At 33.4% G+C, this 13625-nt stretch overlaps 1 protein-coding gene across 6 annotated transcripts in view; it reads right to left on the reverse strand.

Annotated features, from left to right (window-relative positions):
- Window positions 1–6923: 6923 nt before the first annotated feature.
- LOC106088392 (DNA-binding protein Ikaros) overlaps window positions 6924–13625 on the reverse strand; it is a 122921-nt gene continuing 116219 nt past the window's right edge. For 5 of the 6 annotated variants that reach the window (XM_059370421.1, XM_059370418.1, XM_059370417.1 and 2 more), the window contains exons 7-8: window positions 10901–11017; window positions 6924–10817 (exon numbers count right to left, since the gene is read on the reverse strand). In XM_059370421.1, coding sequence (XP_059226404.1) covers window positions 10398–10817; window positions 10901–11017 — 537 coding nt within the window. In that variant the 3' untranslated portion in view covers window positions 6924–10397. The remainder of the gene's footprint in view (window positions 10818–10900; window positions 11018–13625) is intronic. The other variant, XM_059370422.1, reaches the window with a different exon arrangement.

Below are 13625 nucleotides of genomic sequence, written 5' to 3' on the forward strand. Positions count from 1 at the left end.
GAAAAAGTCTCTTCTTTAATTAAATGTGCAGCAAGCTAAAGTGTGCATCCTATTTTGGCTAATAAGAGAACATTTTTTTTGTCAAAAATTAGTTACTTTCTTATGAAATTGAAATTTGAATTAAATTTTTTTAATCTATTAAAAAATTGATGTGGGCTACAACACTAGAAAAAACTTGAAATTGTGTCTTCTTAAAGAATTTGTGCAGTAAGTTCATGTGTGCATCGAATTTTGGCTAATAAGAAAACATTTCTTTTTGAAAAGGTATAATTTGCTTAAGAAATTGAAATTTAATTTTTGTTGAAATTAGTTAAATGAATTAATATTGACTTCCCATTTACCAGCAGATGTTTGAAATTGTCTCTTCTTTTATAATATCTGCAGCCAATATAAGGTAATAGGCGAACTGGTAATTATTTGTTTACGAATTTGAGATTTGCCTTTTTTATAAATCTGTAGAAGTAATTGATATTGATTTCTCGTTTACAGGGAAAAATTTTAAATAATTTCCTCGAATATGTACAGCAAGTTCATGTGTGCAACTAATCTTTACTATTTAGTGAAAATTTCTTTTACAGCCTTAAGAAAATATAAATTTGCTCCCTTTAATTAAAAGACATGAGTTAGTAGCTCATGGATTCTCTTTCTTTTTCTATCAACTAATATACTCCATTTTGTGCATTCAGTTTATCTGGAGTGTATGTACAAAAGAAGAACTTCTTCTTTCTCCCTTGTACATCATCAATAATTAGATATTTCCTTAGAAATTTGAGATATGCCTTTTTTATAAATTCTTAGGAGTAATTGATATTGACTTCCCGTTTACTGGAAAAAGTTTATGTAGGTAGCCAATATTTAGTAATTAGCGAAAACTTCTTATACTGTAATTAAAGACGTTTGTTTACTACTGTTTGATGGAAAACTTTTCATAAATCAATCAACCTCTCCTCCATATTGAAGACGCATTTAGTTGAATACTTCAGGTTTATTCGCAATGAGATTGGGAGTTCAAAGGGTTTTCCTCATTATATTTCTCCTTCGAGACGTGCTTAATAATCGAAGAATTATATCGAATTTATTGCTAAAACGCCTCAATGATATAAGTACCACACTAATCAATCTCGACACTCTGTTCTGTTCTTTTCCCAATGAATGTGTTTGTGTGTGTAGTGACAGATTTTCCGTCTACACAGACAAAAAAAAACAATATCTAAAACTGCTTCAGTCACAAAAATGACCGTTTTTGAAAAAGTATTGAAAATACATTAAAATAAAAAAATTATTAAAATTTTTTAAATTTTCAATAATTTTTTAATTGATCCAGTTAAAAAAATTATAAAATTTTTGAAATTTTCAATAATTTTTTTGATGAAAATTAAAAAATTTTCAATCCCAATTGTGATTGAAACATATTTTAGATGCAAATGAAAAATTAATTAAATGAATTAAATTTTTAATTTAGAATGGCCCAAATTTCAATCACGACAGTAATTGAAAAAAATCATATTTAATTAAAAAATTATTGAATCAATTAATTCTTTAATTAAAAATGATTTTATTTTCAATTAAATTTTTAGTTAGAAATTTGTTCGCTATTTTTTTTTCTGTGTATGCACCTACACTACTTCCATGGCAACATTAGACAACGGCAGCGGATCCCGCCCTTGCTCCGAGTGTCCAGGTTCGAATCCTGGCCGGGTTAAGCCGAATTTTATTTTCCAAGTTTTTTTGCCTTTCGTGAGCTTATTGCAACCCTATAAACGCGTTAGTGGTACAAATGTAATGAACTACATCGCTAGTGAGAGGGAAATTTTTTCATGAAGGTTCTGTTTCAAGCAGTGTTGTGCCAGTTGTCAAACCGGAAACCTTCCATCAACAACTTTATTTACATTTTCAGGTGAGAGCATTGATGTTGATTGGAGATGTAAGATTATAAAACTCTATTCATTGCTTTGCACATCGTAGGACTGTGGGTGGCGTGGGATGTGTATTCCTCAGAAATCAGTATTTTCTTTCCCTTCATAGGTTTGTTTGTCAGAAATTCGAGACATTCTGGAAACTCCAAACGGGTTGTAATCGATTGACCAGCTAATCGAACCATGCAGAAGTAGAATTTTTTTTCTTTCGCAGGGACAGTTCGTATGTGATATCGATTTCGACAACCTACTACGATACTACTGCTTCTCTCTCCTTTCCTTCACTTTCTCTCCAAAGCAATGCACTCCATATATGGGGGCATCTCCTGTGTGATATATTTGATTGAAATAACTGTCACATGACGAGAGGTCCGGAGATAGACCCCATGTTACCATACATGGGATTACATACAAATGATTACTATAGAAATTATAGAGATTGACCGAAGATTGAATATCCGAAGGTGTTGTCTCGGTGGTCTTTCAGCATTACATATGGCAATTGTTATAGGATGTTGAATAGGTTAGGTTATGTTGAAAAGAGGATATTAAAAAAGGATATTAGTCCGCCCCATGCCACTATGGGCATAGACCAAAGCCAGTATTCGGCTCGTTGTGTGCTCTAAGTACTAAAAATTTGCCTCGAAACCTCGGATGTTGAATAAGTATTTGAAAAACAAGCTGAAAACTCGGGAACCTCAGTAGTCATGTGGATAGAAGCAAAGCGATGGAAGTGAAAAAGAAAATTTTGCCACATTTCGAAATGTAAATCAATGGTTGTTCATGTTCAAGAATCTGTTGTCTATGTCTATCTATGTCTATGTTCAAGAATCTGTTGATCAAATAATTTCTTTTCAGTTACAATAATCAAATCTTCCCGCCTAACTTAATTCCCATGGTCATTTAGCTCGACTCCATTTTGAAGAAAAAGCTAATAAAGCTATCATATCAATGCGCGGCTTATAACAGACATACATAAATAATAGTCCGGAACTACAGTTGAGAAAGCAATGCTACTTCTTGAGAAGACAATGCTACTCCGATCCCTTTACTAATCTCATCCTAACTAGGGTATTAGCAAACAATGGGAAATCCGAGGGAATTAACCCCATGGTGGTCTACCCATTCAACTTAGTCCAACCTTAAGATATCAAGTCTAAATCTAAACAAGGAGAAGAAAATATAGTCCCAAAGGGTACACTATGAGTTAGTATACTATCTGAAGTGTAAATATATAATCATTATACGGCTAGAATTAAGCTCTCAAATCAAAATCAAATGAAAGAGACCGAGAATAACATAAATAGATAAATTTTGAAATAAACTTCACGATGTCGACTACATTCTATATTATTATGGACAATAAATCGAGCATGAATGAAGCATAATAATCGAAATGGAGGATATAATTATTTTACATTGATATGAATGCTTGTTGAAGCAATCTCAACTAAATCTTGGAAAGAAAAAATGGAATAAAAACTGAGATATGTTTCAGAAAGAAGTCAAAAAGTGATATCTTCAAGAAAAGACATAGTATTTGATGACACATTATCTTTACGTAGACTTATTCATGTTGTTTTTGCTTTTCAGCCTGTATAGATAGATTTAATTTTATTGATTAAAACTTCAAGCTCGAAGCCTTAGACGTTTAAAAAAATCAATGCGAATATTGCTTTTGAAAAATGGTTTATCTCGGCAATATTTGCCTTTATCCATGTACAATTTTTTTATAATTAATTCATAACTTCCACAAAATATCATCATCTCACCTTTAACGAATAATTTCTCTTAAGACCTTGTTGCTTCTAGATTACTCTTATTCTTAATTATTGCTTTGTTTGTTCGCATTTCTTATGTTTTCTTCATTTAATTTAAAAACTTATTTAAAATTCTATTAATTTCTTTTTCAAATTAAATAAAATATTCATTTTAATTTTTTTGTTTCACTTAAAACGTAAACTTTTATTATAATAATTATTATTAATAATAATTGTTGTATTGTTTAATTAGTTTCGCTCTTTGTATACGTACGTTATGTGAAATTTATTAAAAATGTTATTGGTTTTCTGAAGGTACTTTGTCACGCAGAATGTTAGAATGACCAGATTTAAAATGATATGAAAATTAAAATATGTATTAAAATATTTTATATTCAACATTGTCTACACTTTGATCATAAGGATGGTGGCGATTTGGTATTCTTCGGGAGTAGGGAGCGATAGTAGAAAAAGGAATGTTAGGAATAATAAAAACATATCAAAAAATTTAAAAATTCGTGAATTTTTAATGTTACGAGTCTTATAATGTAAAATTTTTGGATACGTTGCAGGAGTATTAAAGATCAATTTTTGTACAACGAATTACTAATTTTTTAAAACGAATTGATATGAAAAAGAGAAATATTAGTGTGTACATATCATATGGTTGCCTTTTCCAGCGGAGATCGATACTATGAAACGGAGCGAGCTTCCTCACATATAGGAGCATGACAAGGATCGCTACTTACACATGCAAAAATTTACATATGGTTGCCTGAGTTTCTATCTTTTTTTACCAATTATCTCCGTAACGATAGTACCATATATAAACTTTTCGAAAATTCTTTAATTTTTGTAGTTCATCATTATTGAATGGATCTATTAAAGCCAATAGTTTCATGACAAAAAAAAACTATTGTCTGGTAAAAGTTCCAATTCAGGTGGACTTTACTATTATTTAAAATGACAACAAAACAATGACTTTAAAAAGATATGTAAATAAAAATGTTTCCATGAACATTCCATTATGGAAAAAGGAAGACTTCCCTAATATTGATAAGTACAGTCAGATTAAGGTTTTATCCCAAATCGTAAAGAAACCTTTCAATCAAACACCTAGTTTTGGAGTTACAGGCACTTTAATATATGCCATTTAAATGAAATTCAATAATAATTTAACTTTTTCATATTTTGGAAAAATTTTTAAGTAACTGTTTCTAAAAATTTCCTTCTGCTTAAAATACTCAGGCCAAATCTAAGTATTTTGTTAGAATTTATTTAACGAGCTATGAATCCATTGGATTGCCGGAGTTTTTACTACAATTTACTTTTAAGGAAAATGTTAAAAATTACAATTGGCTTGAAAGATTGAAATAATCTAAATTTACTGTTTGCCCAGAGAAACCTGCACTCGAATATATTGTAATGGAATAGAGAGGAGGAGAAGAATTCTCTCATATCATTTGAGTGCTTTCCGACTCAAGTTTAGATGACTGATAACTTCTTATACATAGGAAATACAACGACGTCTTATGTCAATATATGGCATTCAAACCTACGCTCTACGTTAGAATGTAGAAATCCTTGGGCAGTATACATCCGTTAACATCCCACTCTATTTCAAAAGCCATGTTATTCCACAGATGTATAATAAAGTTGCCACTACAGAAAATAGAGCCATGTACAATAATTTACAATTCAGATAAAACAAATTCGCATAGCAAACATTTTTACATTTACTCCCTATAGGGAAGCTTAATCTTCAGCGAAAAACATTTGCATATAGATTTACATCAGTTTTTATATTTCATAAAATTTTCAGATGTGACTATAAATCGCAAAATTTAACTAATTCGGGAGTTACAAACATTTCAAGTTATTTAGTATAATATTGTCTGGAAAACACCACCTTTGCAACATAAATATTGTAGGTACCTTGTATTTAACAAAGTCGATAGTTTTGGGACAACAGCTGAGAGTCTGAAGGAAATGAAGCGAGCCAGACAACCCTCTTATCATCAAAAGTCAACCCCATCCTAAACCAGTATATCCTGCACTCCAACATGGATCTGACTACCCTCTATGCACGGAATATCCTAATCATATCACATCGTGATTTAAGCTTCGTTATAAAAAGTAGAGAAAGACATATTGAAATCTGGTCTTAAAAAGTGAACAAGAAATGTACAAGTCCGAAGTTTTTGGAAATATATTCAAAATATGGAATTGCATATTTTGCGTTTCTCTTCTTATATCCGTTTTGCTTCACTTTGTCTGAAAACTTGTTTAATTATAATTTAGCAGATATAAAATTTAGTAGCAACAACATATTACTTTAATCTTGAACGCAAAATGATCCGCGAAAATTGAATGTCTGTAGTTTTAACACCATTTTATGGGCGTACAGCCTCACCCACCAGCGAAGAAATTGGGGCCGTTTTGATCTCACTGAAAAGCGGCAAATGAGCCGTTTCCGACAATGCACCTGCTGCAAAATGGAGCACACCCCATTGTTCAATCAATCAATTATTCCCGCAGATTGGAAAAGGGAAATCAGAAGGGTGACCTCACACAGTGCAAAAACTAGAGAGGAAAATCATAGAAATACGCGTCAAAAAAAGTAATGCATAGGCTTCTGCTTCAGCGTATTTCGCCCACACTTGAGTCCATTTTGCTGCAGAAACAAGCAGGTTTCCGGCCAGAGCGTTCTTGTGCCGACCAAATTAGCTCCTTGCGCTACTACTATTCATCGATTTGGAGCGTGCTTTTGACACATTATCACCAGACTCTATGAGTCACTACAAAAATCGTTACGTTTTGATTGGAGAGCTTTATAAAAATGCTGAAGTCTCAGTCCGTTTCAATGGAAAAGAAAGGCGACCTTTCGGGACTCATAAAGAAGTAAATCAAGGATGTATTGTATGGCCAACACTTTTACTGGACTCCTTTAAAGAGGTTAGTCAATCCTGTCCTTAAATTATGAATTTTCTTATAAATTACATTTTTTTATTATTAAATATACTTTATATACTTTGTTTTGAATTAAATGAATTTTAATTTTAAGTATCCAACTCCGTATAAATCGTAAAAAGAATTGAATAACAAACGTCATTTAGTACTACCAAAACAACATGGAATTGAAACACTAACTACTAATTTCCTTTCTTACCAATTTAGGATCGATCACTTATTCTCCTGCGCTCGATCAATAATGGTTTTTAACTCTTCTCTTACTCTCTCCTATCTTCAATAAAATCGACATTATAACGTTTACTGAAAATATTACGGTGTTGTGGTTTTTTTATTTTCTGCTACCACAATCGGTGCTGTGTTTTTCAAAACGTTTGTTATTCCCCAATCCTGTGGAATGACAAGCTTTCTCATACAGTACACTCACGTCGGAATCATTCAATCTGCCTGGGTGGTGTTGTCACTAATTTTCCTTTTATCATCATTATCATCGCCGTCCAACTACTTGTTAATATTATACTTATTGGAACATTCCCCCCATACTTCTTCAGAGGTAACGAATGCTAAGGCGTTCTACGGCATTAGCTGGGGTATTACTGACTGCCTTGGGGACATCGAGTACGTGGATGACATATGCTTCTTTTCTCGTCGCTTTGATCAAATGAAAGCAAAATTGGAAGGTAGGTGTTTGAAAATTAACATAGCTAAGACCAGGTTTATGAAGATAGGCACATCAAATGTGACCCCACTCACCATAAACGGCCATTTCATTGAAGATGTTGATAACTTTTCCTATCTTAGCAGCAAAATTACAAAGCGCGAAGAATCGAATGCAGCTATCCGCGAACGCATCAACAAAGCTAGCAGTACCTTTCTTAAACTCAACAAACTTTGGAAATGCAGTGACATCTCATATAAGACAGAAGTCAGAACTTTCAACTGTAGTGTGAAATCTGTATTATTATATAACTTGGGCCTTGACCAAGCGACTACCCGCTAAATCCAAGTGTTTATAATTCGTTGCATACGACAAATACTTAAAATTTTCGGGCCAAACCGAATTTCAAATGAAGAATTGCAGCTAAGAACGAAAGCAACCTCTGTCTATGTAGAAATGCGAAAGAAAAATGGACTTGATTGAGTCGTATACTACGCCGACTCTAATATAGAGAGAATTGTGCTTAACTGCAACTCACAAGGACAGCATAGGAGGGAACGCCCGAGAAATACATGGATCCGCAGTACGAAAACAGATTTGGAATCAGCCCATATATTATCAAATCAAGCCAAGGCTTTCGCCAGATACGAATCGTGAGAAGACGAGTCTATTACTGAAATGAAGTAAGGAGTTCAGTATAGATTTCGATATAATTACGGGACACATGACTACGAGTGCACTTGCACTTATGTAGAATAGGTGTGGCAAATGATAGCATGTGCGGAAGATGGTGAGACATTAGAGCATTTCCTATGTAATTGTCAGGTTTTGTGTTGTTTGTTGTCAATCAAGCGATTCGCGATCCTATCTATCTATCAACGGTATTAACGCCAAGGAGCAGTTGCCCAACAAAAAAATATTGAGTGCACTATCTGTCAAAATCAGTGATTAGTTCAATTCTGATTTTGTGTTTATTGCTAGAGTTTGCGTCATTTTTCGTTGTTTGTGTGTTATGATTCTTAACAATTAAGCTTAATTATACCAAACACCTATTTGAAGTGTTGAATGAAGCATTCAAGTGTTTAGGCTTCCATAAGCTGTACAAGAACTAATCCACTTCTTCTGATCTTCTTAACAACCATCCATAAGCCCAAAAATGAAATACAAATACAATGTATAGACTGGAGCTTCAAAATCATCCTTGGGAATTGCTTGGAGACAGTAAGATATCTCAATAGTAGGATAAGCTCAGCTAAACAGTAGAATAAGCTCAACTTGCGGTCACCACTTAATGATATGCTTGTGTGGAAAAGATAAACGAGTCTTCCATAGATAACTTCCTGTAAAGGCTAAGCAGGAATTCTTGAATACAATCCAGAACCCCGTTTGGCAAATCGGGGCGTTTATTTAAAGAGTTACACGCATTTTAAGTTTATGGAATGAAATTGAAATTTGTTTTAAATTTTTAATGCAATATTAGTTATTTAAGGATTACAACTAATCGTCGTACACGAATGACTACAATATTGGGAGATACAGGCATTTTAAGTTTAGTTCACCAAACAAATCAGTAGTTAGGAAGAATATGAGGTGTTTACATGAAAAATTAAATTTTTTTTTGTTAACTCCAAAATAACTGTTGCTGGTACAAAAAAGACTCCGCCATAAATGCATAAAGTACAAGTCGAAGCATCATTCCCAATCTTTTCAAACTTTAATTTCTTTAATGCTTGTTCTAATTCATGTAATGGTTAAAACAGAACCTACATTTTTATATATCATTTAGCAGTACCCGGTTTTGCAAAGCAACGCTACTATCCTAAGAGCTACAAGCATTTTAAGTTTATGGAATAAAATTAAAATTTCAATTACATTTTTAAACCCACATCGATTTTTCGAAGTTCACGGGTAATTATCACCCATGACTACAATATTGGGGGACACAAGCATTTTAAGTTTCGCTCACGGAAAGACAATTTCTATTTTGACATGGAATATGGAAATCCTGAACTTTTTTACTAAAAAGTACGTCTGAAACTAAATGTTGCTGCATCAAAGCACTGGCTTTAAGTTATAAAGACCAAGCCATAGCATCAATGACAAACATTAAAAACTCTTAATATTAAAAAATCTTTCTTTTAATATCTAATTTGAAATTTAACCATTCCTTTCCCCATGGCTCCTTCCCAATAGATTTTTGCTAAAACAAGAACTACTAACTTAACAAATCGTCACCAAACTTTGCACAGAAACATAACCCTGGACAATTAGGGTTACCATCATCAATCAAGTTCAATGTTTCTTTCCATTTTATTAAGGAGAAAAATGAAAAGCAGAAAGTTTTTTTCTTTTCAACAAAAAATTAAAAAAATTGTATTCTTGCAGAATTATGTCAACTATTTTGTTTCTTTGTTAAAAATACAAGTGCAACTATTTTCTCTTATAATTTGTTTTAATTATTTCTTGTAATGCGTTGTTGTTGGTTTTGTTGTCATCAATTAAAAATCTATAATGTTTTATATTGTAGATTGTGTTATAATTTTTGTTCTTTGTTTTTTCATCATTTTTGTTAAAATCTAACGACTAACTATCACACTCCAATGTTTGTTTTGTTTTTGTAATTTGTTTTAGAGTTTTTTTTGTTGTTTAAATTTTTGTTACTTAAAATATTGCCTTTGCCCACGATTTGTTTTTGTTTTTTTTTGTTTAGGTTTTGTTTGCTTGCTTTAAAAAGTTGATTTTGTTGTTTTTTTGTATCCTTTTTTCTAAACTTACAATATCTACAATTAATTAATATACGATATGAATAACAAACAAAAACTTTAAAATTAAGAAAAAAGACAAACAATTTTTATGTATATATATAAAATCATGTTTGTATATATGTATTATGTATGTATATAAAAAAAAGAAAACCATCATGATAAATTCTAAAGAAATAAAAACAATAAAAAAAACAGAAAATGCCTCTTGCTCAAAATATAACCTTTTAGTTGCAAGGTGGCGCTATGATTTCGCTTCCATATATCCTAGCGCTCTGCTTTTTGTCTAATCTTTGCCCACAGATGTCAAGACACCCTTATGCATTGGTTGCTATTGATGACTTTTACTCAAAAGATGGGCATTGAACTCGTACACATTGTTCAATTGTTCCCCGCAAATGTTACACTTCCAGGGATTACTTTCACAATGGCAACCCTTGTGCAGGAAATATAAAGTCTCGTCGGGGAATTCGATGCCACAGAAGAGGCAAGTGAGTATCTGTTTACGATTCAAGCCACCCGAATCGCTTTCGGGTCCTGTCGATGTTATAGTTCCATTGCAAATGGGCGTGGTTGAGGAGGTCGCTGCTCCACATGTGGGCGTTAGACTGCTCTGTATCACATTGTTATTTTCCATGGAGGCAGCATTACGCGTTATGCGATTATTGGCCTTGGCACAAATGCGCCGTTTAAGATCCTCCCGCAGCAACGACTTCAGGGGAGACACCTGACAGGACGAAAAGTTCAAAAACTATTTTATAAAATATGTATCTTGTAGACTCTGGCTGTACGCGCGGCATTTGACAATGGCAACGAAGAATGGATTGAACTCACCTTGATAAGGGATGTTAGCCGGGTATTGGGTGTCGAAAATTCCGATTCACTGCTGTCGCCACCATTCATGGCATCACCATTGATATTGGTCTTTCCACTATCCTCACTGGGTGGTTCCTGATAAAACAAATTTTTAGTTAATACTATTTTCTGCAAAATTGCCAAATGTCATTTTCCTCATTCCTCAAAACACTACCCTTCTGTACATATGTAATTATATACTTTTTTTAAGAAAATATAAATGAATTGTAATTTGGTTACAGTTTCATTTTGTAGATTGCCTCAGATTTTGATGAATTTGAAATTTTTTTCATAAAAAATTTTGTCAAAATATTGGATTTTTTTAATACCATGCAGAACCCAGGTTAAAAAACGAGGTGACTATTTGAAGAGCTACAAGCATTTTAAGTTTATGTATTGAAATTTAATTTGGTTTAGATTTTCAACACAATATTGAATAATTATCATCCATGACTTCAATATGGGGGATACAAGCATTTTAAGTTAACATGTTTATAACATTTGCATGAGGTCTCACATGTGTACCAGATCAGAAGCTTATCACAGCATAGAGTATGTGTTTATCAAAGTATCTGCTACGGAAAGGAAGCTGTTGCTTGGTTGTGTTAACAGGCCAAACAAGAACATTGATATACAACCATTCTTGGAATTAACTATAACTACTCCAATGTCATTATAGCAGGTGATTTTAATTCCATTATTCTTTTTGACATAGGTCTCAACGTGCAGATGTCTTCATTGAGCTTATTACCGTCCAACACATCCAGTACCCTTCCGTATTTGTTCTTTCTCAGTGTTTCTTTGTATGAACAATTGGGGATTGCAAATGGGCCATATCGGTTCAGGTTTGGATATAGCTCCCATATAAACAGATCTCACGATTTGATTTCTTAAGCCCATGGAAGCCACAATTTTTGTTCGATTTTGCTGAAATTTTGCACATAGTGTTCTGTTATGACTCCCAACATCTGCGTCAAGTACAGTTCAAATAGGTCAAGAACATGATACAGCTCCCATATAAACCGATCTCCCGATTTGACTTCTTGAGTCCTTACAAGCCGCGATTTTTATCCGATTTGGCTGACATTTTCATATAGTATTCTGTTATAACTCTCAACAACTGCGCCAAGTACGGTCCAATTCGGTCTATGACTAGATATAGCTTCCATATTTTAGCAGAATCCATGGTGGTGGGTTCCCAAGATTCGGCCTAGCCGAACTTAGCACTCTTTTACTTGTTTTATCCTACAACTTTGAGATCCTTAGAAGGGATAACTCTTATTTATATAGAGATTTCAATAGTCTGGACCACTATGCCTTACCTTCTTTAATTTCTAATATCGATTGGAGTTTGCTATGCCATATGGTATCGGTAGACGATTAAGTGGGCTTTTTATCTAGAAATGTGTGCACTCTCTAGGATCATAGTGAAGAAAATTTTTTCAAAGACTAAACCTTGTTTTTCGATGGATATTCGTGACGCAATTGAGTCCCGAAACACTGCGTAGATGAAAACGTTTTAAGACGTCGTACTTACGGGATAAATATCGCTCCACCAGATTCCGTGTCCACAAATTGAGCAAATCTGACAAAGTCAACTACTTCCTCAAACGTTTAACTTCTGTGGTCGGTTCGAAGAAAAAGTGCAAGTCATTTCACGATATATGAATCGTGGCCGCAGGTCTTCAATTAATTCCTATGATGTAGATATAGACGGTCCTAATGCTGCTTCAAAAATAGCCCAGCGAGTCCCCTAGTTTTTACGATTTTGACTTGACTCTCGGGGATCGTCACAGTGAAGGGTTTGAATTTTCGAAAAATGAAAAAATCATATGCAGTTGGATTCGATAGCATTGAAACAAAATTTCTAAGGATTATGTTGCCATATGTTCTGCCACACCTTTTCCAAAATTTTTGACAGCATTTTGACCAGAGGTTCATTTTCGGTAGAATGGAAGTACACTAAGGTTATACCCTAAGCCCAGAATTGCTGGGAGTTTCGTCGCATTTCTATTCTGTGTTTTCTGTCCAAAGTCTTCAAAAAGATAATGCATTGGCAGATGTTTTTGTATATAAATAAAAACTTTTTTTATGTGTGGTTTCCGACCAGGACGTAGCTATATAAATGCTCTAGTAGATGTTGTGGAGGATATTGGAAATAACTTGGAGAATGACGAATTGCGCCAGCTTGTTCTTCTCGACCATTCAAAGGAATTCGATACTGTCGATCACACTATGTTGGCGGCAAAGTTAAATACCTGTTTCATTTTTATACCCACCACCATAGGATGGGGTATACTAATCTAGTCATTCCGTTTGTAACAAGTCGATATATTCGTCCAAGACCCCATAAAGTATATACAGGGTGGCTGATGAAAGCCGCTACCAAAAAAAAATGTAATAACTTTTTTTCTATTTAATAATAATAATTTAATAATTAATTTAATTAATTAATTAATTAATTTAATTAATAATAATTTAATAATTAATTTAATAATTTAATTTAACATGAATAAAAGAAAAATGTATTCCATACACCGAAAAAAAAATGTAGCAATATTCATCATTGTAGCAATATTCATCAGCCACCCTGTATATTCTTGATCGTCTCGACGTGTTGGGTCGATCTAGCCATGTCCGCCCGTCTGTCGAAATCACGACAGCGGTCGAACGCGTAAAGCTAGCCATTTGAAATTTTGCACAG

Source organism: Stomoxys calcitrans, chromosome 5 (assembly GCF_963082655.1).
Source record: "Stomoxys calcitrans chromosome 5, idStoCalc2.1, whole genome shotgun sequence".
NCBI classification, from domain to species: domain Eukaryota; kingdom Metazoa; phylum Arthropoda; class Insecta; order Diptera; family Muscidae; genus Stomoxys; species Stomoxys calcitrans.